The sequence below is a fragment of the Colossoma macropomum genome, unplaced genomic scaffold (assembly GCF_904425465.1).
Source record: "Colossoma macropomum unplaced genomic scaffold, Colossoma_macropomum, whole genome shotgun sequence".
NCBI classification, from domain to species: domain Eukaryota; kingdom Metazoa; phylum Chordata; class Actinopteri; order Characiformes; family Serrasalmidae; genus Colossoma; species Colossoma macropomum.
Genome location: NW_023494788.1, coordinates 17,210,979 through 17,238,330, shown reverse-complemented (window position 1 = coordinate 17,238,330; position 27,352 = coordinate 17,210,979). Strand labels below are relative to the sequence as shown.

The window sequence follows — 27,352 nt, the reverse complement described above, 5'->3', positions numbered from 1 at the left end:
TACCACTGGATCCTCTGAATTATGAGGTCGTAAAGAGCTATAATATTATAATGTAGCTAATATTGCTACATGGGAGCTAAAGCTGCTGCGCATCAATTTGACGTCACTAAGCTACACGAAACTAAGGCGGGCTGTGGCGGTGCTCTGACGAGCTGTGGTACCTTAACGAAATCTATCGCAGCGCATAATTACAGGTATACCCGTAAATAAAACCTCTGGGTGGGATATTTTGATGGGCTAAAACTCCTTATCAAAAGTACTACCAGTGTTAAAACTACGAGGCTGAATTTAGCTTCTTTTTTTCGCAGCTTCTTGTTTGAATGTTCCTGTTCCACCTTAAATGGTGCAGCAGCTGTGACTAGCTATCACAAACATTAGCAAACAAAATACTGATCTGTTAGTCCGGTGAAACAGCAAAAATAATTTAATGTTACTCAGCTGTTAAGCGGAAATAGTGAAACCTCCTCATATCAGGCCTTTCAACCATGAAGCTGAAGCAATTAGAAGATGTCGTCGACTACAAAATGAGGACGCGACCAGAGCCGGTTTATAGACCACTGTAGTCGTGTCGTCATTTTGTTGTCGGCGCCATGCTCTAAAGCCCATATTAGGAACTCCGGGTCTAGGCTCCATTTCACTATGGGCAGAATGAATAGGGTTTTCGAAAAATCGCCTCGATCGCACCCTGTGTTAAATAATAATGTTCAGAACCCGATACGTTTTGTCCTGTGAACATTCTTCTCTCGAATACCACTGGATCCTCTGAAGTACGAGGTCGTGAATCAGAATATCCTAATTATTTTAATGCTGGTAACATTTTCAGAGGACATTTTCTCAGAACATTGAACTGCTGTGCCATTTAAGGTGGAACGGGAAACTGCGAACAAGCAGCTGGCTTAAACTTATTTTTGCTGTTTCACAGAACCAACAGGTCAGAATCGTTTTGTCCAGTTTGCTCATGTTTGTGACAGCTAATCACAACTGCTGCACCATTTAAGGTGGAACGGGACATCTTGGACAAGAGGCTGGTGAAAAAGAAGCTAAATTCAGCCTCGCAGTTTTAACACGGCTAGTATTTTTGATAAGGAGTTTTAGGCTATCAAAATATCCTAACTGGAGGTTTTATTTATGGGTATACGTGTAATTATGCGCTACGGTAGAACATTTCGATAAGGTAGCACAACTCGCCAGAACAGTGACATCAAATTGATGCGAAGTAGCATTATTAGCTGGCATGTAGCAATATCAGTATTAAGGCTCTTTAACGAACTAGTAATTCAGAGGATCCAGTGAAATTGGGGAGAAAAATGTACACAAGACAAAACGTCTGAACAAACCCCATTCTGGCCATAGAGAAATGGGCTTTGACCTGAAAATGTCACGTTATCTAATCAAAAACATGCTACAGATTGTATATTGTTTGTGTGCTCAGACATTGGCTATGAATACAAGAAGTCTGCAACACTGTCATGTGATCTCCTCTCAGACCACAGCGTGACCTCATTTATATTACCTAATTCTTATGACCTTTTTCCATATTATTGTGAATTACTGTACATTCTGATCATATTTTAAATACTTACTCCACTCCTTTTTAGGCTACACTCAGGTGAACACTGTCAGGGTTTTTTTAATGATCCTCGTGGGCACCTTGTTATGACACTTTAGATCATAAATACAGAGATGTAGTCATGAAACTCAGTAGGTGATGTACTCTCATTGACAGTCACCACATTTCATAAATGCAACAAACAAATGAAACTCACTTGAAGTAAACTTTTTATTGATAAGGTCTCAGAAGAGTCTTGCTTAAGTGTAAGAATCCCTCAATACTGATTTGGTACATAATGACATCCATAATGAGTCTCTTCACAGTGGATAGAATCCATTTCTACGGTTTTGGGTTCTAGTACAGCAATTTTTCTGCATAAAAACAAAACTAAACAAACAAAACATCAAACTGGGGATCAATATTGTTTATCTGGGATATTTGAGTGTCACAAAACCCTAGTGTCGTTATACCAGCTATAGGTTTGCACATTACAAGCCACCTTTTGTTAGAAATATAAAACTTGATATTATGAACAATATTCTACTGTGCTGCATAAAGGTAAATCTATACACTGTACATACAGATATATTTCGAAAAACAAGTTTCACAGTTTTAAACTTTATTTAAAGTATAAATCATTTTAAAACACTTTACATAAATTATTTTTGTCTATGACTATAATTTGCTTAAGCAAATCAAAATTAATATAAAAACTTAATGAACATTTCTTACATATTGTACAAAAGAAAATACTCCACCAGTGTTCGTTTGCGTAGCTAAAAATGGTGACTCCTTCATGATTGTCATAGAGTACTAATAATAATAAATAATTTAAAAAAACAAGCATAAAATAAAAATAAATAGTTTCTGATACTAACGACTTTTAAACGTGATAGCATGAGTTATTGTTTCCTTTTTCTGATGTTTCTGTACAGAAGTGCCCTGGTGAGAGTCTCACAATTCTACTGCAACTGAGACATACAAAACTATCGCATCTAAGCCCACCCTGAACTTCAGTGTAATCTGACACAACGTAGATATTATCCTAATCTTCCAGTGATAAAACAAAACTATGTTTTGACATTGATTTTACGCAAATATAGCCATATTTTTTTTTTAGTTTTTTTTAAAAATCATTTCTTTTCTTGGAGTTCTGGTTTCTTCAAGGACTTTAGAGCAGTTTGTGGCTTATGGGACTTGCCACAGCAGCAGTTGGCAGTCCTTCTGTTGAGAATGTGAGGCCTGAGACCGATATTCCACTTTGCAGATGCTGCGCACTGTTGCACATTTTGCGCAGTGTTGATGTTTCGACTGGGCCTCTGTGGCAATTCGAGAGAGCTCTCTCCCTTCCGATGTGGATCACACAGGAACATGAAGTACCATCTGGCACCAACATCCTCTCAGAACCCAAAAATATGGGCAAAAAATAGCTATTCTTTTTTAAAAATGGGATTTTTCATACTTTTGCAACAGCTGTTCTGTTTTGTTTGCAGTTTATCAGTGCTTTTTGAAGTCCATTGTTCAAAAACAAAGACAAGGTCTTTGAAATTGTTATTTTTTGCCAGTGGCAGTATTAATAATGTTCTTTTTAAAAGTCCCTGCAGCGTTCAGAGAGTTACCCCATAAGTTCATTTATTCTCCGTGGGTAAAGGAGATACAGGAAAGAGAAGAAGGGTAAGAGAGAGACAGAGAGAGAAAGAGCGTACAGCGAAGGACAGAAAAGTAAGAGAAAAAGGAGAAAAAAAAGAGATCAAAAGAAAGAGACCTTTGTTCTGTTACCTCTTCCCCATTTCATTCTGTCTCAGAAACTGGATGTTGGTGCTGCTGTCCGCCAGTTCGGGATATTGTTCCACGGGTAGCACGTAATACCCGTCATAGCCCTGCACTTTCCCTGTGGAGAGCAGCTGCTGCTTTTCTCCCTCAGTCCATAAGCGGCTGCCTTCTTTCCCGTCCCGTGCTCTCTGTTGCTCTCTCAGCCAGGCTCCTGCCAGTGCCCGCTGCCTGGCCAGCTCAAGCAGGCGGCCACGCTCCTCATCAAGCACATCCGCAGCAAGCCCATAGCGAATGCTCAGGGCCAGCGCTGGTGCTCGGAACTCCACGGTGACACCACGCCGTGAACGTCCACTCACTGTCACATTGATGCCGCTCTCCAGCGCCTTGCGCCCATTGGTGAGGCCCAGTGCCAACAGGTCGCCGTCAGCTGAGCCGATCTTCACAAAGAAGTGACAGTCACGGCCATCTTGCATGTAGTGCGTGCCTTCTAGGTAGATGGCACTGTTGAGCACCAGTGCCACCTTCCTGCTGTCGTCGCTAGCCATGCTGGACACCCCTGTTACGACACGGCCCTCCTTCACAGCAAACATCACGCCGCGCGCAATGATGGGCGTGCTGGTGCCAAACCAGTGGCCTGGTTTGTCGCGCTTAGCCCGCCGTTCCTTATTGAGCAGCTGGCCTTCCAGCGCCATGAAGGCCTGGTTGTGCCTCTCAGCCTCCTGCTGGACTCCAGTCATCAGCTGCAAAGAAAACAAAACACGTATTAGCGGAGTTTGCCATCAACATTATTTGTGACTTTGCTTCTCTTCGGATAGGAAACAAATTTCACTATGGCTTCACTCACTTGGCCATTCTCACACTCCTGGATCTCAAGTAGCTCATATGGCGGATCCACAAAGTACAGTGTGTGTTTAGGGAAACCAGGGATGATGTTACTTAGCTGGAAGCCAAACATCACTAGCCAACTTTTTACATCTGGGCAAAAATAAAAGGAAAACATGATCTTAGTGCATTCAAAGAGTGCACAGAGCAATAGCTCACAAATATTCTTTTTTTTTCTTTAGTTTATGAGTCTAAAGCGAGTATACCTGTAACATAATTCTTCACGTCCAGCATATCGCTGAGAGGATTATTGTTCTTGAACATGTACAAGTTAAATGGTGCCAGGTCCTTGCCAATCTTTTGCCACATGGTGTAGTCCGGTGATGTCCATCTGGCAGCTAATACATCATAGTCCCTCTGCGTGAAGTGCACTAGCTTGGTCAGCGAATCATAGAGCCCGCCGTGGAAGCCGACAACCAGCTGGAACTCGGGGTTGGAATCGTGGTACACCTCACCGTACGCCGTGTACTGCACCTGCTTGATCATCTGCCCGTTGCTGCTGAAGACAGCCAGTGGAGTGCCCGTGTTGTCTGAGGCAATGTAATACTCCTCCCCACTGCTCACCTCCATGGCGAACAGATGGCCTTGCAGGTCGTAGTACAGTGAGGTGATCTCCGAGCTGGAGTGGTTGAACACATGCGTGACCCGCACTGGGTTGTTCAGGTCAGCGTAGAAGAACTGCAGGTGCTGGCCCAGACTGTTCTTGGTGGAGACCCTCCGGCCCAGGCCATCGTAACGGTACTGCACACTCCAGCCTCCGGCCCCACGGCTGTACGCTCGCACCAGCTGGCCTTTGGAGTTGTAGTCAAAGATGTCTGAGCCCCTCTGGCTGAGGAAGCCGTCCTCGTCCAAACGGTACTGCACGTCGCCCAGACGCGTGATCCGGTCACGTAGGTCATAGCGTAGCGGCATGAGCCGGGCACTGTTGCCAGGATTTAGCAGGTGCAGATTGCCGTTGAGGTCATAGCTGTAGCGCCATGTGGACCAGTCGTTCACTTTGACACCACTGAGTTGCCCATCACCATCGTACTCATAACGGTACTGTGTGGTGTTAGCGTACGGGCCAATCTTTAGCTCTCGCTTGATCACCCGACCCATGTTGTCATACTGCACTGTCATCCAGTACATGAGTGAACGGAAGATCTCGTACTGCACTTCCTTGATACGGCCATGCGCGTCAAAATGCTTGCTGAGTGTCATCACAGCTGTCGTAATGATTTGATTGATGTCATAATAGATGACACCAAACTTTCCAAAGTGCTCCACCTTGCCGGAGATCTCGTCATAGCGATACAGATCCACAGGCAAAGGTGTCTCACTGATTACCGGCTTCATGCTGGCTATGCGGAAACTGTTGTCATGGTAGGTGTAGTCAAAACGGGCGTTCACCATTCCTTCTTCAGAAAAGCGATAGATTTGTTTGTCCACTAGGGGGCCCATTTTACGATATCTTATCGTACAGGAGAAGCCTCCACTTTGCAGATTGACCATTTTGAGTACACCAGCAGTCTCATCATAGCCAAAGGTGACAGCTGTGCTGTCATACAGTATCTCAGAAAGCTTGGCTAGCTTGCCATACTTGTAAAGGACGCGGCGCCCCGTACCCAGGAAGTATGTGGCCTGTGGGCGGCCGTCCTCACTGAAGTCATAGATAACGGAGGCATTGCTTTCAGGGGGGTTGTAAGTGTTCCGGATGTAGCCGATGGAGACGTGTGTAAACATGGTGTGCCGGGCCACGCTGGGCATTGTGACTGCAGTGATACGATCAGATGAATCAAACTCAAAGATGTACTGTCTCTGACTCTGAAGAAGGAGCACCATTGACTGCACAGAGAGGAGAACAGAAGACAAAAAAAATCTTGTAATTACAAGTATTATTTATTTTCATTCATTATTCTTTTAGTAAGGATATAACTTTCTATGATATATTTAACCCAAACAGGTACATACGAAAAATATGCCCACTGAAAATCTTGATCAGATTTTTTGAGTACACATAATGCATATTGAATATTACACATATAAGAACGCACACTGAATATGTTCTGAAATATTGATTCCTTCACTTGCTGTGGGAGACTTTATCACTCATCAATAACAATGCATGTATAATGATTTCCAGATCACACCTCCATCATAATTTATTTGATTTACTCTAACAAGCTGAAGGCTGTCAACTACAAATCAAGCTTCTTTAATTGTTATTCTCAACAGCTTGCAGGGCATCTGTTTGTTCTAGCAAACAAACAGAACAAAAGAAGTCACAGAATGTCGCACTTCAAGTACATTGACGTTATCAAAACCAATCCAGTTTAAGTACTGTAAGCTAGAATTCCACTTAAAATGCTACAGTAACTTCATTTTTGGAACATGGATAGGGTGACACGCTCTGAACGTATATGTTTTGCTCTTTTGGACAACATTCTTGAAATGGCCAATTTATATTGTCTTGAAAATGCTGTTATATTTCAGCATTGCTCTAATGAGCTATGTTATCCATTATCTCAGCTTTAAACAAGACTGTATTTCAGTCAGTAATTGTGGAATCAAATTTTACCTGTGGCTGGCTAGTTTAAATTGTTTTAATAAAAGTAATAAAAATTTCCACAGTCGCAGTTAACACCAGCACTTAGATAGTGACTGTTGTGCTGTTTTTTTTTACCTCCCTCAAGTAGTTCCACACTGAAGATACCATACATCCCTACAACAGTGGCATAAACAAATCAAAATGCAGTAAAATTACCTTTTGATAAGGCCCTGGGCCGATACCAACCCTTAAAAACATGGCTCTATCAGCACTGAAACTGATCTTTCAGACAGGGAGCTCCAGTCTTAACAGCACTCTTTGGGGGTCCCAAGGCAAAAACTCACCTTATCTAAGTAGCTGTAGCTCCACACTTTCCCGTCCACAAAGGAGCGGGAAAGGATGCGGCCCTGTGGGTCAAACTCGGTCCTCTCACTCATGCTGCCACGGTGTAAGCCCACCAGCTGGCCTGTGGTGGAGTAGGACACGTTGACCACAGCCAGGCTGCTGCTGGGCTGCCAGATGGCAGGCCTTCCCTGTGCATCATACGTGATCCTTAAGGTGAACTTCCTGTGGTCATCATAGATCTTCTCTGTCCGCGTGTTCCTGTCAAAGTCGATGGAAAGCAGGTTGCGTCCATGTGCCTGAAAAAAGACGTTAGAATTTAGTGGCATGATTTTATTGCTTGAGGTTTAGTTGGTTCCCTCTTATGCAAGCCTTTTGCTTTTATTTTATACATGTTCTGTCAAATAATCATATATATTCATATTTATGTAATGTACATTAAATCAATTGAGAACACTTGATTCTCAAGCTCGATGCTTGATAGAACTGATAATGCTTATTCAAAAGCCAAGCAAGGTCTGTTTCACTCACCCTTAGTTTTCTGCCAAACACTGTGACCTTGCCCTTGGTCAGCTCCTTGCGTAGTCGCCACTCTATGGAGTTGAGGCCGTTATCAGTAGGCAGGGTGATGTTTCTGCGGCCGATGGTGGGGCTCACTGACCCAGCCAGAATGTGAGGCTCTGTGTGGTAGCTGATGCCCATCCCATTAGCATACATCACTCTCAGAGTGCCATTGTTGCACAGCTGGTAGCTGTTCCGTACTTGGTCTGCAGAGGGCGACAGAGTGGCAAAGAATTATCATTCAGCTGCGCAGTACAGCCTTTCTTTTCTGAACAAAGACAACTAAATGCTCCAAAAAAAAGCGCAGTGATTTGTTTTTATCTTTTTGGATGACTCAGCTCAAATCCGGTGTGGGTTTTCGTCTGTGTTATGACTGAAAATAACAACAGGACCATTTTGGTTCAAGAGATGTTCTGTGCTGCCTCTTAAACTCCTTGATTCATAGTGATACTAGAGCATGCTGTCCTGTAGAACACCCAGAAACCATAAAAGAATTACTATCTATAAAGGAGATTCATGTTGGCTGTCAGAAATTCTCTACTGCATTCCAAATGGACGTGGTGTATTATACGAACCAATAGACCGAATGCTTTTAAGGAAGCATTGTGGTGCTCTTTTTTATCTCCTTTAATGTGTGATGCAGTAATATGAGAGAGAGAAGTGGAGGTTTTAAGGGTGATCTGATTGAACAGGAGCTGAGCAAGTATAGTCCGGAGATTTAAATGACTCTCAGCTGCAGATAGCTGAAGGTTTTCCACTTTTATTGCACTCCAGGGTTACATCCTTAATTAAACTTTCAGAGTTTTTCCTCTCTAGGCTTGTGTGATGTGTGCTAGCAGTCTGACTTTCGGTTTTGTCTCATCTGCTCTAGGGCACAAGGGAGAAGGCCCAGTCAGACATAGACTCTGTCTTTGTCTGTATGTCTGACTGTCCGCCAGTCACTCCTTCATTTTCTTTTACATTCGCCACACTTTTTCCTAAACAGGTGAAATAAGCTCTGGGAGCATGGGGCCCGTGGCTTAGGGAGTTGGGGAGACAGTGAGGATTTACTGGCAGCAAGGCAATGAATTTCACCCCAATCACATTCACCGTAGAAAGGCCCAGACTGAGCGCGGGGCATGGGGGACAGCAGGCAGACTGCTGCGTCTGCAGCTCTGAATACACTGTGCATTCACATCTCCGCTCATCCATGGGAGACAGAAGGAGATGTGTCAGCAGCTTGCTGAGTGAGTTGGTAAGCAAAATATTATAAATAATATTAATAAATTATTAATGGATACAAAATAACTTGTCAGACACTGTCCGACAAGTTAAATATAGGCCCAAAGGAATTGTGTATGTGGTATTTTATTCAGTCATCTAACTCTGTATGGTGTTGCTGTTTTGAGAAAACTTCATACCTCCAATTTTGTAACTTTTTAAGAGAACGCAAGAACATTCTTAACTTTAGTGTAGTGTTATTTCTATAGGCCTACTTAGCTGAAAAAGAAAATACTGAGTTAAAATGTCTTTATATGACACTATGCTTATAGTGTGAATATGCAGATTTACTAAAAGGTGCTAATTATTGACAGTCTACCAACACTGCACTGGTGGGTGTGGCCATTTTATCTGCTAAGAACCTCCATGCAAACTAACACAGCCGTAAATAGCATTGTTGCTGTGGTGCAATTATCTTATATCTCCAATTTTGTCATTTTTTACTTTTTTGAAATCTCCAGTAACCTTTTGCATTATGTTAAAATTTCTTGATAAATGGACCAATAGAAATAGTCAAAAATTACTTGGAAAAAAAATCTGGTTAAATTGACTTCTCCTGCTAGTCAAAAATGTTTTTTTCTTCTCCTGTAGAGTTACCATTTTGGAGATGTGAGGTTTTGTTCCAACAGCAATGATATGACCAAGACAGTTTAACCACTTTGGGCTTAAGTGCTTTTTGTATGAAATCTGTTTGTACCAGGCAGGAGAATAATGTTTTTTGTTTACTGTTTCTCGTTCAAATGATGACTCATTAGGTGAAAATAATGACTTAACTTCTCTACATTTTCACCTAAGTCAAATCATGCCCATGTTGAAAAAAATTAGTTATTACTCATCAAGAAAGTACGTGATTATTTTAACATAGTAGGTAATTATTTTGAGACACTATTTTGACAATGTCAGACATTGAAGTTTTTTTTTTACTTTATGTTTCAAGAGACATTCCTTTGTAGCTGGAAGGCTAAGCTCAACTTCAGTTCGGTGCTGAGAGCATTTGGCAACTTTGTGAAATAGTAAAATCCCTGTTTAATTTCACTGTGCGCATCCAGCTTGTTTGTTTTGTATGATTTTGAACTCGTAGGGAGCATATCCTCTTAGCTCCATGCAGTCCAAAAAAAGGATGAAAGTAATTTCTGCCAAAGTGCACAGAAGTGCTCAGCATGCACAAAGTAAAGATGTATCAAGTATCTTCAATAATGCAGTGATTGCACAGCAAAAACTAAATATTTAAATATGAATATTAAAATAAATATTTAAATAAGATTAAATATGTGCTTTTTACAATCAGTTGGAAAAGAAAATGTTAAATCATTATTTAGGCAAAACCTACTATTAAAACACCAGTGTTGAAAAATATAACCAAAGTAGGAAATGGAAGTTTAATAAAACAGTTTAATAAAACTATTTGGTTTTAGTTTTTTTTTTTTCCTTCATCAAATTAAGAATAATGTGACATGGTAAGCATTTACAAGTGCTTTTTACATTGAAAATAACTACTAATAAACTACCTTAATATCTAATAAATAAACTACCTTCTAAAGCCAAAAAAAACATTTACAATGGCACAAAACCTTCATGTAAATCTGCCTACACAGTAAAAATTCAGTATGTTGGAAATAAACAAACTCTTTGTTAAGGTCTAAGATGTAAGACCTAGCACAAAGAAGAAAGTGAAGTGAGTGGGCAGTATGTGTGATATGACAAAATTCCAAGTATCATAAGTCTTTGCTTTAGAACTCAGCGTTAGATGTTAGATGAGGTATAGACATTTTTATTCTTAGCTTACACACCTTGCACTACAGTATAGGAGGCCTCCACAGATGAAAGATTGGTGATGACAGTGATGTCGTCATCTCTGTTGGAGCTCTCAATGTCTATGTTAATGGACTTCTCAATCTCTCTGTGCAGGCTGGTCACCATTCCGGTCGGATAAGTCACGTTGGTGAGCCGTCCCTCGCTGTCATACCTGTAGGCACAACTCATATGAAATCCCATTTGTGACATCAACAATAACAATAGGACCACAATTCAGTAACATTTCAAAGACCTTAATCTTAGATCAAGAGGCTGTGGATGATTTAAATGAATCATTTCAAACTGCCTGGCTAATTTTTAACTTCAAAAGCTCAACAGGCTTTGTGAGAGTGTGTGAGTATTCTGCCAGATAAGAGGAGGCGTCTGTTGCTAGTGTGTGGTCATAATGCGCACTTCATGGGTATTAACAAAGATCAAAAGATCAGCAGACATATCCTATGGCGAGTGTCTCCATATTGGCTCAGTGGAGTCCCTGGCATGCTCTCTCTCTCTCCTGCTCTCTCTCTGTAGCATTCCATTGGGGATCATGTTTAGAGCCTGTCAGATCTGTCTCAGTCTGACTGATGTCTGTGCCAGTGGAGAGAACATCTCCCTGTGGAGCTCTGTATAGGGTGCAATACCACAAGTAGACAGCAGATGGAGGCAGTATTACATATGTTTTCATTAGGATGATTTTTAAAGTACTTACGTTATTACCATAGAATGACTACAATACTTATGACAGAGTCACATGAGATAAGAAATCTAGATGTAGATTACAGAGATGAGAGTGGTCACTTGATTGTCGTCACACATAAAACTTCCATACATAAGACACCGGGCAGCTCACAAGTAGAAAACATGTCCATTTACTTGTAATTTAAGGTTTTACACTAACCATCTGCCTAGTGGTATTAAGTGAAAGCAGTGTATCATTAGCATTGGCACTGTCTTGAATATGTACATTTTACATTACAGTGTAAAATCTATTTTTCTGTCATTATATATACTTTATTTAATCAGGTTGATTTGGGCCACAGAGAATACAAGGTCATGTTTCTTTGAGTGCTTAAGATATGATGGGATTAATATGACCTGGAGTTACTTCTATAGTTTCTTTTATAGTAGGAACACACACACACACGTGTATATATATATATATATATATATATATATATATATATATATATATATATATATATATATATATATATACACACACACATATGATTGTGTATTAAAATGTTCAGAAGTGTGTTCTCTGTAAACCATGTGAAGTTATGTTCATGTAGAAAATAAAAAAAAAAACGTACATTTACAGGGGTACCCAAAAGTTTTGCTTGTGTCTGTATATATTTTTAGTCGATCAGCCAAGAGATTTGGTTTCCAAAGTTTGCTCGTTTAGTTTTGCACTGCAGCTATGAGGTTTATGTATCTAACAGGTAATGGAAAGTAATGAGGGATGGATACCTCACCACTAGCTTTATGCAAACTGCATGCCTAAATCATCACACTTACATTAAACTGTGTTAATAAGCAAGCTCAGAGACTTGCTTTTGTGCTTTTTTTATCTTGTCACATAACTAAAACCAGTACCCTTAAGCATATATTTTGTCTGTATTTTTGTCTACATTAAACTTTTCTAATCTTTTCTGATCTCCTACACTTGTGACAAGCGGAAGAATCACTTTAACTAAATGGTGCAGTTATTAAATACATGCAACTCACTCATAAAAAGTGGTCCAGCCCGTCTCATCCGCGTTGCTGGCGAGCAGGCCTGTGCCTCCGCTGTAGCTGAGCTGCACAATCTCCCGATTGAGAGCGGAGACAGAACGCAAGCTGCCTGTTGGGTCCAGCCCCAAAGTGACCACCTGGTTTTCAGGCAGCAGGAGCAGCCTGAGCAACCCGGCTCCACCCTGCCCTGTCCCCTCTCTCCTCACCCTCAGAGTGTTGTTGCAGTTATCCACAGCTGAGACCAGCTCCCCATCAGGTCCATAGCTGAAATTGTAGAGGGGCATCCCACTGACCAAACTGACGGTCTGCAGATGAAGTCCCTCCTCGCTGAAGACATACAGCTCCTGTTCCCGTGGTGAGGCCACCTCATAGCGTCCGGCAGCGTTCATGGCTGGGCGATTGCTGCGGACAGCGCGGATGCGGATGTTGTTGAGGTCGGCTATGAATAATGTACCATCAGGTGAGACGGCCAGCGAGGTGGGCGAGTTGAGGCTGGCGTCCGTGGCGTAGCCCTCATCACCTGAGAAGCAGTTGCAGTTGACATCATTCTTACAGTCGCACTCAGAAGTGGCACCGGCTAGCAGTGAGATCTCGCCGTTGGTGCTGACCTGCCGCACACGGTTGATCTTCTTCTCGTCTGTCTCGGCGATGTAGAGCACCCCAGTGTGTGAGATGGCAATGGCCGTGGCGCTCTCTAGTGCTGAGTGGATGGCCAGCTTGCTGAGGGAGTAGTCGATGCCAGGCACCTGGCAGTGCATGGGCCGCCCGGCTACAATGCTCACCTGGTGGTTCTCAGTGATGCGCAGGATGACGTTGTTCTCCAGCACGTAGAGTGAGTTATCCATAGGGTTCACAGCCAGGTCAGTTGGCCACTCCAAGCGCACCTGGAGCAAAAACGTGTTCATTTTAAGCAAGGTAAGGGCATAAATTAGAGCAGTTTATATTAATGGTAAATAAAATTAAAACCTGCTGCATGGCTGCTTGTGTAGGTACAGCAAAAGAGGAAGTGGCTGCTTATTTCAGCATAAATGACTACATGCATTAGCAAGTCCTTTGTTCTGGCTGCAAATTGGATTCAAACAATTCTGTATTTTCTTTTGATATATAGGTCTTTATGTTTGTTTTCTTGTGGTTAATATGAATCATGTTTTGTTGTTTAACACAGTTTTGTTTTCTTGTTTTGTCCTGCTGATTAACCTGGGCTTTAAAAATTGTTGTTCATGCCATTGGAATTTCTTGTTTAGACATAATAAAGGTTGTCTTGACTTTTCAAAGTGGGCTAACTTTACTAAGAAAGGTCCTGCACTGCAAAAAGTTGAACAGGGCAGAAGTTGTTCTGAAGTTTGAATTGATGTAAAATACTGCTTTAGTTCATCTAAACTAAATTTAGGCTTTGTATAGTTTCATTTAAAGTAGTTATTTGAGTTGAATTAAGCAAACTGCTTGTTACTGCAGGTATTTTTTTTAGGTTGAACAGACAAACCATTTTTTAAAAAGTAATTTGTAAGGGATCTGACCAGCCTGTTTGTATGAGAAAGTATTTACCCAAATTACCAATGACAGCCTGGATTGAGGCGTTCTAGCCTGCAACAGGTGCCACACTTATTAACATTAACAATACAATGCATGGCTATGTCCAATAAGAGGTTTTGTTATTACATTACTGTGGCACATTACTGTTTCAATTCGAACAGGACTACTGTTGTAAAGTCACTGAAATTAAAGTGCCTCCCTACGTAAACCTGATCTAGCTCAAACAGCTTGCTGTGCCATACACAAGGCCGAATCAGTGACAGCCTGTGGGCCATATCGGGCCCAAGAGTGACCTCCAACGGCCCACGGGCCATCACACTCAAATTCAAATTACACAGATTACAGACCAAACTGAAAGTATATTTTTTCAAAACTCCTTGTGTAAGGGTCTACCACTGAGGATTCCGAATGTTTCATTCAGTACTTTGTCTTAGCTGCTTTCTGGTTAATAGCGTGAAAAGATCGCATTTTCAGCTCAGACCTCAGCTGAAAGACAGTTAATTACTGAAAGTCTTATGTGAGCCACTTGCACTTTTCACTTTTTTTGAGACCGTGCGGCTCCATGATAGGGATCCACTGCGCTCACCTGGCTGACGTCCATGCTAGTGTCACAGCTGAGTGGCCGTACTGCAGTGAGGTCGTTAGCCCCCAGCAGTGTGGAGATGATGCCATTCTGGTCCACTTTCCTGATCATGGTGGCATCCACAAAGTACATCAGCCCATTCTTGTCCACTGCAATACCTGAGAAGGAGAGATTGAGATGTTTCATTTCTAAGAACAGGAATATTGAACTTAAATTTGTGAACGTCCGGTCACATAAAACTTCTTGCTTACAAAGGCCCAGACAAGCAAGCAAACATGACGGAATGTTCAGTGGTTACTTTTTATTGATTACCCATTAAGGCCCAGTCCATAGCTACTAATGACATTGAATAAGAAAAATTAAATTTCAATAGGATGTTTTGGGCAGTCATTAAAAAAAATCTAGGGCTATTATGTGTTTATTAGAAGAAAAGAGCAAAAAATATTTCCATGGCTTTGTATTTGCAATATTGTCACTTCTGTACCTATAAAGCAACAAGGGTAAATTCATCTGTCTGAAAAATCTTTGCGTACTGACGGATCAATTTCAGATCCACTGATCACCTGTACTGCAGTCTTTTTTAAGTGCTTGGTTTGGTACATTTAAATTGTTTGCTGGGTCTGTATTCGAAACGCTAGCTGAAGACCCCTGGGTTAGAACTCTCCCATTTCCTCTATAGCAAATAATACATGTCCATCAAATGTCATCTTCGTCTAAGCACATCAGTTTGCATTTGGGGCAGAAGATGAAGTGGACCAGAATAGCTTTAAGAAACAGCAAGATGTAAGCAAATAGATGGACCTGTGTAGGCGTCTGATGCATGGAGGTGAAAGCTGCTTTTCTACAGCTCACCGTGTGAGCTGAGAGGCTGGGAGACAGACAGAGAGTGAACAGACACAGGGCACTCGACACTGGAGTGTCTCCACTGATGCCTCACTGCACATAGTCATCTGGGAGTTAGGAATCAGGCCTCTGTAGTCTGCCACCCTCTCTATTCTCTCCACCAGCACCAGATTCCATGTCAGTGACAGAAAATGTGACAGTGTGACATTTTGACAGATTGGTGTCAAGTTCCTTTTTTATAATCCATCACAAGGCTTGCCTATAAATCTGTTTATTTATTTATCTATTTAGTGTATGATTCATGTCTTTGCAATTTCAGTATAGATTCTACTTTGTGCATAGTTGGACTGTTTAAACAAGTATGCATTCATCATATCAATGTATTATTAATTTGCTCATAAACAACCAAGAGCAATGAAAAGTTATACTGAAATTAAAAATGATTGTACAATTGTAAAATTATTAAACTTGACAAGGTAACCTGTTTTATCAGAGCTAAAGTCTTCTGCAAAACGTCTTCTACAAAACAGTCTGAAGCCTATGCCTGCTTAAACATTAGCTCATGATAGAGAGAGAAAAAAGTACCATGAGGCTTCATTGACTGAGGCCAGAGACTTTGATTCCCTACAGTATGCCTAAAAATTAATTAATAGCTTAAGGTTGAATGTTCTCTTTGATTGTGGAAGCAGCTGGAGGATAAGGCTCTTTTTATCCATGTTAGGTGTCACTGCTACAAAGGAGAAAGATGTAAAGACAGCCAGGAGAAACGTATTATCACCTCTGCCAGGCTTCTCCTTCGCTCTATAAGTGTGAGAGAGAGCTGTGAAGCTTAAGCACGCACTGACTAATGAGTGAGATCATAGCTTTTGATATCCTAGCCTGGTATCCATTGACTTTGCCTGATTTTTCTTTTCTTTCTTTTTTTCCATTTCTTTTCTTCCATTCATTTCTGTCTACCTTTTGGGCTCATAAGAGTGGCCTCCACAGCTTTTCCTCCATCCCCACAGCGTTCATCAAAGGGCAGACACTGCTCTCCTGTGCCTGCCACCACCTCGGCATTGTCAGCCAGCAGCCGGCCCCCAGTGAGTGAACGTACTCGGTAGATCCTCCGAGAGTTTGTGTCCGAAATGAACAGAGCTCCTGTCACCGGGTCCACTGCCAGGAAGTATTTGTGTGTTGGATTGTTGCTGCAAAGAATAAAGTAGAGAGGGAGTCAGTTTTATTTGAGCATTTTCTACATCTTTTCCCTTTAAGTCTACATAATGTTTTTATAATACATAATGTTTTGCTCTTTGTTAACCATGTTCCAACGTCTTTGTCCCTTTTGGCTACTGGGCCTTTAAGATTGATATATACAAGTATGCTCTGTTCTGATGGGCTGGGCTGTATTGCACTTCAAAAGGTAGTCTGGGCTATAACATATGGAACAAACTGTTCGAACTGAAGGATATCAGAAAAAATTAACATATGCTGCTTTCAAGTGGTCTCTATTTATCTCACTACGAGGCAACATGTGAATGCCCTTCGAATTTGGACGATGAAGTCAGGTATATTAAAATTTTTGATGCAGAACCTATTGGCCGAGTTGTGACGTCAAAGCTAGTTTCATTATGGTGGAGAAAATAAACAAACAAATAATAGAAAGCAACTAGATAAACTGTACAAATATATTGAATGGTAATCAGGGATGCGCAAAGTAGAGGTGCCAAGGATGCTGCAGCACCACAATTTCAGGATTGCTACTGCTAAAAATAATAATAATGAAGAGATTACTAATTCGAGCATTGTGAAGACCCACATGTGTTTGTTTTAGAGTGGAGTTTATATAATTTCAAAACCTGCAGCAGTCATGCATGGTTTAAGTTAACGCTACATTTTCATTACAGCGAGCCGAATCACTTCCCCTTACCCACTAGTGCACACTTTGTAGGCAGGTGGAAGTGCAAAGAGGGAAACTGTGTGCTGCGTCATAGACCAGTTCTCACCTCATTATAGTACGTTTTTCACATTCTGTTTGATGTAAATTTTCTAAATTTTGCACAACGTCATCATTCCCGTTACGTATATGTAGCTTAAAATTTCAGCACCCCTAGCTTTAAGCCACTACTTTTGGATGTCTAGATCCTTTGGAAGACTGCAATGGCATATTAAGCAGCACATTTAAAGTTTTAATCATTTCTCCCCTTATTTTGCTCTAATTACTCTGCTACCAACAGTCTGCAGTAACAACACTCCTTATCGCTTCAGTGTGTGCAGTTATGACATCACAGCCATGATGAATTCAAAACAGGCTGTTGTGGCAGCTTGTGTGGACTAGTACATTTTATATGTTTACATGTTACAAACCATTTTATTTCCAAAAAGCAAGGAAGACGATATGACCCACTTAAGATGGGATCGTCATTGGATAATATGACCTATGAAGTGGACAAAGGGGAAAAAAAGTCGAGGCTCACCTGTGTCGAAAATCCTTATTTCTTTTGGGGCACAAAAGAAGAAACATAAGTATTATTTTGGCATCAGCCATAAGGTAGTCAAGTAGTAGCATTTATAAGAAACTGCATGGTTCTTTCTTGTAAGAAAAACATACCTGAGCTCTAGCACACGAGTGGTGTTGAGGGATGGATATACCCTCCGCACAAAATTCAGGTCACCCACATACAGGCTGCCATCAATGCCTGCTGCTAGCGCCACTGGAGCCAACAGCTTATTCCCGTCTGCCAACCCGTTACAGCTCGGGCACGAGATACTCCGCCGACGCCCATTACCCATAATGCTGGTGATGATCGGGGGCTGCTGGGACACAAACACGTTCTCCCCGCTGCCTTTATGGAGGATGCCTGGCGTGCGATGGAAACAGAAACCGTAAACTTTCGAACGTAAAAGGAGAAAGAGGCGTTTCAAAAAGTCATTCTCAGTAAAAGCAGTTTATAAGACTCATTTATAAGCTTTGTGTTTTCGACCGCTGCAGCCGCACAGTGGGGCTATTACGTTATGTTATTGATTGCCTCTCCACAAAAAGCATCCAGGCTTCACATTACATCAACTCGATATACTGCAGACCTCTCCCAGGGTAAGCGAGGTGAATGACCTTCCACTGCTCGACTCAGCCTACTCTAACAGCAGTTGAGCAATGTCACTCAGTGTCAACGTTAAATCTACATTTATAGTGAGCGCAATCAAAACACGTGCAAATGTTTAGCAGCTCCATTCATAGGCTCTAGTCAAGTACTACCTAAGGTATTGGCAACAGCTGAGAATACATGATGGACATTATTGAATGCTGTTAGAATGCTCCCTGGTGTATGTGTGCGTGTGTGCGGTACAAAGAAGGTCGTACCACTGCGGAGGTTGAGGATGTGGTGTTTGTCCAGAGACCATCCACCAAGGTTAGAGGGCTCCAGTTCATATCCCTGCAGTCCCGCTGTCCTCTTTTCCCACAACACCAGGCTAGGACAAGTCTCATACTCATAGCCCACTGAGACTGCAGAGAGAGAAACACAGAGAGTGAGAGACAAAGAGAGATGGTGAGCAACAGAGACAGGACGCGTTATGCAAAAGACATTACAGTGATGTTTAACTGATAAGAGAAGTAAGAACCTAATTGTGTGAGAGTCCAAATAAGAGATAGATCATTTTTATGGTTTGACATTTTCACTATATGATAACACATATCACAGGCCACATTTTATTTATTTTTGTCAGTTTGTTAAATTTAGTAAAACAACACTAACTGTGCATTAAAATGTGTAGACGTATTATTTGTAGAGGATGTGTACTTTATATTTCTCTTAGAAAATCAACAAGACGTAATTTCACCAGGGGAGCCCAATCTTTTGACTGTATATGTAACAACTGTATATTGCTGCTGTCGGAAGAAAACCTTTTATCTCCATTTTTGTCGTGTTGTTTTTCAGTTTTTTGCCTGTTGCTCTTTATATTGTGTGTAAATTTCATGATGAATAGATCAAAAGAAATGGCCCAACTTGTTACTTGTTTTTTTCTTCTCCTGTAAAGTTACCATTTTGGAGATACAAGGTTTTCTTCCAACAACAGCGATATGTAAAGTATTTGTATTGGACTGTATTTGTTACGGCAATTTTTGTACATATGTATTATAAAAGGCTGTATAAATGAAATAAATTAATAAATGTATGAATGAATTAATCTTCAAGTTTTAAAGTGCACAGTAATTGCTAAGAGCCAGCACAATAAACTCCAAAACCCTACATCAGTGATGGCCAACAGATGATTACAAGTGACCCACAAACCCCACCCAAATGCCTTTCATAAACTCCTCATGGTGAGGCTCACAGTGGGCTGCAGAAGGTGCTAGACTAGCTGCTCCTTAATGCTTAGGGCAGGGTGCCTTCTCACATCCTCAGAAACTGCAGGGAAGCGTGAACAGATGATGTCTTCAAACACTCTGTAATTGGACATGACTCGCTCTCTCCCTTCTCTGTGCAGGGCTTCACGATTTGTGGTTGTAACAGGGTCATGGCCAGGTGCATGCTTCTGAAGGGTAGACCCATGCAGACATGTACTCATCATACACTGAGACCTGGGCCACAGCTGCTTTAATTCATCAGGATTAATTAGCATATACCTACTAGAGATTTATAAATTAGAGAATGAGCATGTGTGACTGAGAAAGACAGAAAACTTAATCATATCTGCCTCTTTCTCACATTCTGTTGCCCCTGAAAGCTTGAATAACTGAATCGGGGGGGTTAAAATTAGAAGTTTGCAAATAATTAAAGGGACTGTATTATTGATCATTTTCTGAGTTTTATGTAAAGTGTCAAAAGATACCATACTTTCCAGTTCATTTATGGAAACAGCCCATTTTGAAATTTACATATATCTGCCTATTCAGCGTACAGCAGTTTAGCCCCACCCATACATGCTGAAGGTATAAAGAGTACTTAAGCCCAAACTGCTTTTTGAATGAGGCACAATACAGGGAAGCCAATCAGAACAGAGCTCATTTACATATGTCAATCTTAATGACATAGTAACAAAAACAGTTTAATTCCAAGTGATAAAGAGAGGTTGGAAAATGTTCAGATGAAATTGAATTATGACTGTTTTAGTGCATAAAACTGCACAAATTTCAAAAGTGGACCTCTTGTAGATTGTACAGGTAAAATCAGATGGAGAGAGGGGGTGGGTTGGGGCGGCTGGTGGAGAGGTCGCTACCACACTGTTTGCACACATGCCACACCAGTGACAGAGTGCTATCCTCAGCAACCCCCCCAGCAGCAGCAGGGAGAGCAGTGTTAGCTACCTGGAGCTCTCCAAAGCCTGCGCTGACAGGGGCTGTGAGGCAGAACACTCTGTAATACTGTGCTGGCTCCCTGGGTCCTGCATTCACACGGCTGAGCGCTAATCCCCTTTGACGTGTAATAAACTCTCTGCGATCCCCAATGAGGAGACCCATATTACACAGCTTGCAAAGTGCTTTTAACCACGCTCTTTTAACTGATCTGCACTCTGTCAGATTAGCTCTTCAGTAGTTTTTATTGTCTCAGTTAAAGTGAAAGCAGCCTTACAGTGCTGTATCTGTGTGAGCTTATTTTAAAGGAATAGTTTGTCAAAAACAAAATAATAATAAAAAATTCAATTGAACCCAAATGTAGAGTTGTTTGGCGCCTGGAATCTGTATTTTAAGTTTTCCCACTGGAGCTATGGAAGCTAATAAAGATTTTGAGATTATTATCTATATAAATGCACAAAAATACAGACTATGCAGTGTACTTTTTTGTATAAATAATGGTTAATCATACAGTGTCAGAAGCCACATTAGCAAGTCTATTAGAGATTTATTTTCATGTAGTGTGGACATCAAAAACTTTGGACATCAAACATGTTTTGGCTGATCCACTATAATTGGAGTAAACAGAAAATTGTGTATATATTTTTATCAAACTATTCATTTAAGAGGATCAGATCACCTCACAGCTTTCTTTATATAAAGGTTTAAGATTAATGTCTAGAAAGTCCTAGTGGTATTCACGCCAAACTGTTCACTCACCCACTGCCTCAGACAGGCCATAGACTCGCTGGCCATAAGCATCAGTTTTGTCCCAGATGAAGGTATATGCCAGGTTGGGTGAAGCATGGAACCACTTTTGGAAGAGATGACCCTCTACCGCCACCATCAGGTGCACCTTGACCAGGCTGAGGGGCACCACTGCCTGGGTCATGGTGATCTTTAGCAAGGAACGGTAGCCTGCCGTCCGTGAGCTCAGGTGACACAATTTCAAAGTGGTGCCTGGAATCTCAATCTGCTCATGAAGAACCTGAAGTACATGAAGAACAAAAGTGGATTAGAGACTTAGATTAGATCTTGGAGAGCAGATCTTGGAGAGCAGCTGAGAAGATAGAAAAGGAAGGACGTGTATAATGAAAAAAATGAGATTAAGCTTGGCAGAGAGAGAAGGAAGATGGAAAAGACGTGCACAAAAATCAAGACTGCAAAAGCAGAACGAAAATGGGAAGAAAGAGTTCTTAAGTGTGAACTCAAGAGTGATTTCAATCAGGTTCAGTGGGAGTTCATTAATAGAAAAAAATACCCTAGTGTTCCAGAGAGCTTTGCAAATGTCATGAACCCCTAGTTGTACAGTGAAGCCCGAGCAACTGAGGTAAAAAAGTAATGAGTGGCTAACAGGGCAGTAAGGTTTCAAATGCAGCATTTCTGCAGGAGGCACAGTATAATGAAGGCAGGGCTGAACGTCAGTGTGACCCAGAGTGCTCTTTGAGGCCTGGTTCTAACCTGAGTCTCCGGGATGATGGATCTTTCTCCAGGCCTGGAGCTGAAGAAGGAGGATAGGGGTGAGGCCACCACCACCGGGTCAGGCCGGACAAAGCCGCTCAGGTCACAGCCTGGAATGGTATTCTCTTCTGTCTTCAGCATTAGTGTGTCCATGGCGTAGAAGCTGTTCCACGGTAGCCACACTGTGCGCTCCTGGCTTAGGAATGGGGCACGCTCGAAATGAAGTGTGAGAGAGGCGCCTCCATTAGCGATGAGGTCGAAACTGCGAGAAAGAGTAGAGGGGAGGGAGGAAAGTGAGGAGAGAGCAGAAAAACAAATAATTACTTGTGCTGCACCCATTATTGATGACACTATTACATTCTGAATGATTTTACCATTCAGAATGCCATTTTTCTAGAGGGAATAATTAATTCCATTGATAGATCGCAGCCATTTCAGCAAAAAAAGCTCTGAGTTTACATGACCCTAAATGAATGTAATAAAGATTTGTTCTGTAATGTTTTCACGCAGTGGTATACATCACCAGCACTGGAAGCTGAAAAACAATTTTTATTATGGTCAAAATAGTTGTAGAGCTTCTCAGTGACACAAATAAGTCAAATTCCAAACATGAAAAGGATGGAAGAAAAGTATTAAAGTCAGTTGTTGATTGGCCAAGAAAGATACATTTGTACAGTCTAAGCAACAAGACTATAAATAGGACCAGCAAGTGAACATAAGTTCTCCATCATAGAGAAGAACCATGTAACCATGCATAGACCCATTCAAGCATTCACATTTGTTATGTGTTATTTGTTCTATATCAAGGGAAAAAACTAATTTTCTTTTTCATGCTGACGTTTGGGCAACCCTGGTCAAAGTATATGTTTTGTTGATTTTCTAAGTGAAAATAAGTAAACATCCTCTACAGAGAAGACACTTTGCAAATTTTAATGCACTAGTGTGTTGTTTATTTGCTGAATTTAACATATTCATGAAAAAATTAAATATAAAATGTGGCCTGTCCAAAAGTTATGGCACATTTTTAATTTATGCATATAAAAATATATATTTTCTATATTGTATTTTTCCCAATATGTTAAGCTCAGCAAATTAAAATGAATTGTGCACGAAAACTTACAGAATTAAGTTTGTTCTCTATAGAGGATACATTAACTTATTTTCACTTTATATCCAAAATTACAAATACAATTATGCAATAAAACTCTTCTTATATAACCATTGGTTTTACTAAAGAACCATCTAAGTCACTCACGTTCCATCTTGCCGTGTGAGAGTGTACCCATAGTGAGGATATTTGACGAAGGACACGTTGACCCCTACCAGGGGGGTTCCATCTGTGGTCAGCACCTGGCCTCTGATCAGGGATGCCAAACTAAGAAAGACAAAACAAACAGCAGAAGATCAAGTGATCAGTAACCAATCAAATCACAATAACACCCCTCCACCAATTACTGTAAAACATAAGGTAAGGTTTTTAATCAGTCAGTCTCCAGCAAGCAAGGTGAACTACAGCATGAAAAATCAAAAGTGTACTTGAATACTGGCAATAAAGGAAAAAATGACTAATCCATCAACTCTGGCTTATTGAATGCCTGGCAATATCAGCAAATCACATGCATGTCAGTTACAAGGTTTATCTTATGAGTGAGTTAAAATGGATAACAGAAGTTCTCCTGGAGCTGAGTTCATTCTACCTGGCATTGAAGGGGTTTTCTGCTGGAATGATATGTGTACTGTCACGGCCCACCAGCATCTTGACCCGCTCGTAGAAGGAGCGGACCTTCTGAACAGGCAACTGGCTCTGCTGGATGACCTGCAGGGGGTCTCTAGAGCCCCGGCACAGTGGGCTATTCTGGCACGGGCTCTGGATGCAGCAGTCTGGGTCCATGCAGTCGGTCAGTCCATCTACAGAAGGAGGAACAGTAAAGAGACCCACTGGCTTTGTGAACTTACTGTATATTCCTATGCTGTATAATCAGTCAAAGCCGTTTAAGCTCTACAAGACAGTGTGCTTCTCTCTCTTGTTCTGTCTTTTGAAATATGATGAGATGTTTCATTTTCCCTACTGAGCAGGAATCTGTCTTTTAGTAGTGCTTTTATACATCAAATGCAAAAAATATTAGAAAAGTTTTCGATTTCCTGCTGCAGTTATGTGTTTATATTCCCCTAGTTCGGCTGGATGTTTTCCATGTGTTTTGACTCAGAAGAATAAAGATCACAGAAAGATATCTAAAACAATGCAAATCTTAAGAGGAAAGCCCTCTGTCTTCTTATAGACATACAAAGCCAATAGCTGTGCAAGTAGTCTTTTAGTAAGGTTAGATTGCTTTCTGTTACTGTAGCTGAAAGTCAAAGTGAAAAAGCCAAAGAGAGGTGAATAAATAAGGTGAGCCCAGAAAAAGGCACCTCAGGTCAGAAAAAGCATTTATCTCCTAAACTACACCCCACTGAGAGGAGCTGTCCACTGAAAGTCACTTTGACCCTCGAGTGGGGAGAGACTTTTAAAAGCCATGAGACAGAACACCTACCTAACACTGTGCTAGACCTTCAACAGCTTAAGCTCTGATACATGCAGTTTCTCCTTAACCTTATCCAACCACATGCCTGCGGGACAAATTCCGCATTGTCTTTAGAGCTTTTCTGTTCTGAATTCTCTGAGTGAGAGATGTGCATTTTTTCCTGTGAAACTAGCAAGCCCCAGTTTGTCTATATGGGCCATTTGCTTCTCTCATCAAACTATTGTGCAAATTTGTACAAAAAACAGTTAGTTTGTCCTGCTGCATTGCTTGCTCTATAGTTTGGTATACAGGTCAGTTTTATCCACCATTGTTGGTGATGCTCGTCAATGTTTCACTCAAAACATTTCTACATTTTGAGGGCCCCCAAGCTTCATATATTAAATCTGTATGAAACCTGGGAGTAATATTAGATGCTGAGCTCTGTTTTATCCCGCATGTAAACACAGTCACTAAAGTGACTTTGTATCATTTAAGAAATATTGCTAAAGTTTAGCATTTTCTATCTCAGAGCGATGCCACGAAACTTGTACATGCATCTCTCACAAAGCAGAGTCGATTAACCAGGCTTCCTACGAACACATACCTTCCTTTCTGCAACACATACAAAACGCAGCAGAATTGATCCTAATAAAAACAAAAAAGAGAGCTTATATTACCCTGTTTTGAAAGAACACTTACTACCTCTATTTTTAAAGATTTAAAGATTTTGTACTAGTTTTAGAGCTATTAATGCCCTTAAAGCACCTGGATACATCACACAGCATCTGTCTGTTTATGCTCCAATATGTTATATTAGATATATCAGATACTTTAGATCTGCAAAAACCATAAATTACAGAAAAAGTGGAGAGATCTTTGTTTTGTTTTTATGCTTTTAATCTGTGGAGTTCCACTGTTTATTAGGCAGTCAATTTTGTTACACATATTATTGTCTTAGTTCTAATAGTTGTATATTCTAACTCTTAACTTACTTTTAACTTTTACATATTCAACTCACTTACCTGTACAGCACTTTGAGCTGCTACCTGCATGATAAGTTTGTTTGTTTATTTATTTATTTTGATGGACTAACAATTCTTATTACACTGTGTTTAAGCTGTTATTGAATGATGTTATTGAACGATGATCTTATTAGTTAGAGATTGTGCTTGATGCTACTCCCAAAAATAACATAAAAAATATGCCAATCGTAAAGGTCTTAAAGGAATTCTCCAATATAAGTTACCTCAGCCTAGTCCCTCTCTGTTTCATTAGTAGAATATGGTCAATTTACCACAGACAATAATTTCAACACATGTCCCTGTACTTAGCAAAACAACAGAAGATCTCTTGACTCAAAGCATCCTTATTTATAATAAAAGTCAATGGGCAGATGCTGAAGCTTATTTAACTAAGCATGGGGCAGTTACTGTCTGTGGTAATCAACCATTTGTTACAGATGAGGCAGAGATCAGATTGAAAAATGCTCGCATATTGCTTTGATGTGAAAGAGCTGATAATGACAATGCAATTTTTACATGTAGCTATTTTTGACCAGCTGCAGGTGAGGGTGAAAGATGCTCTCTGACCTCCTTCATTGTCTTTGTTGTCTGCACAGGATGTCTCCATGGCGACGCTGCAGCCGGTGCCCCTCCAGCCCGTTTTGCACTCGCAGTGCCAGCTGTTCTGGCCCATGGTGCACTGGCCATTGCCGTTACACAGATTGGGACAGCCATCTGAAGAAAGGGTAAAAGGGTGAGACAGAGGAGGAATGGAGAGAGAAAGAGAAAGAATGGGAGGATTATAAGACACGTAAGTCAAGTTTAGCCACTAGCTGACATGTTCTTCAGGCTGTAAAAGCATGCAATAACATGCACACTCATACACATACGCACAACACAGACACAAGCGCGCTCGCAGGCACCCTCCTAACACACTGACACCCGCCAGCCTGCTGGACTCATGAGGCGCAGCGCTCTGAACACAAATCAGAAGCAATGCTGACCACTGCTAAGTTGAAATCACAACAAAACAGCTTTTTGATTTCACATTCTCTACAGAGAGCTGAGGGCATTACCAGTGGTAAACAGCTTTATCAGAAGTCCCTCGAGTTCTTCTTCGAGTTGGGAATATTTGATAAGAACATGTATAGGAGCTCCCAGCAGGTTAATTTGGTGGAGATGATTTGATTCTCCTGGCCTGAGAACGCTGCTCTCTCATGTGCGAATGTGATTACGAGCTAAGCTCGAGACTACAGATCAGATTAGGAGGCCTCTGTGCGCCTAGGTGAGAGAGTGTGTGTACGAGGGAATCTGAGATAGTGGAAACATTTAGCATCAGAGCTGAGGGAGAGCGAGGTGAGAGAGCAGGTGAGAGTCTACTGAGTTTGATATATGTAGGAGCGGCAAATGAAAGATTGATGATTTTATCAAAGGTCAGGCCTAAAATATGCATGACACTTAAGTTTAAAGTCCCTGTTAACACTAAAGCTCATGAATACTCATGAAATCGTGAACTGTTATAAAGTGTGGAGGAAGCAGCTTTTTCACTTTGTGTATGTGTTTGTGTAAAAGGAGTGTGTAAATCTCATGATGATAAATTATTTTGCTGAGAAACAGAGGTATTTTTAAAAATACACTGATCTAATCTAAACTAACTACAACTCTAACATGTCTATGTCTGAACGACCAAC

General features: G+C 41.1%; 1 protein-coding gene across 1 annotated transcript in view; it reads right to left on the bottom strand.

The window, feature by feature from the left end:
- Positions 1 to 1,762: 1,762 nt before the first annotated feature.
- Positions 1,763 to 27,352, bottom strand: part of tenm2 (teneurin transmembrane protein 2) — a 361,481-nt gene continuing 335,891 nt past the window's right edge. The window contains exons 15-31 of the mRNA XM_036568644.1: positions 26,250 to 26,396; positions 23,857 to 24,067; positions 23,415 to 23,534; positions 22,160 to 22,421; positions 21,419 to 21,686; positions 18,725 to 18,868; positions 17,975 to 18,224; positions 17,841 to 17,861; positions 16,342 to 16,571; positions 14,545 to 14,699; positions 12,420 to 13,309; positions 10,688 to 10,863; positions 7,608 to 7,843; positions 7,079 to 7,375; positions 4,414 to 6,031; positions 4,170 to 4,300; positions 1,763 to 4,065 (exon numbers count right to left, since the gene is read on the bottom strand). Of these exons, the coding sequence (XP_036424537.1) occupies positions 3,328 to 4,065; positions 4,170 to 4,300; positions 4,414 to 6,031; positions 7,079 to 7,375; positions 7,608 to 7,843; positions 10,688 to 10,863; positions 12,420 to 13,309; positions 14,545 to 14,699; positions 16,342 to 16,571; positions 17,841 to 17,861; positions 17,975 to 18,224; positions 18,725 to 18,868; positions 21,419 to 21,686; positions 22,160 to 22,421; positions 23,415 to 23,534; positions 23,857 to 24,067; positions 26,250 to 26,396 (5,894 nt within the window). The 3' untranslated portion in view covers positions 1,763 to 3,327. The remainder of the gene's footprint in view (positions 4,066 to 4,169; positions 4,301 to 4,413; positions 6,032 to 7,078; positions 7,376 to 7,607; positions 7,844 to 10,687; positions 10,864 to 12,419; positions 13,310 to 14,544; positions 14,700 to 16,341; positions 16,572 to 17,840; positions 17,862 to 17,974; positions 18,225 to 18,724; positions 18,869 to 21,418; positions 21,687 to 22,159; positions 22,422 to 23,414; positions 23,535 to 23,856; positions 24,068 to 26,249; positions 26,397 to 27,352) is intronic.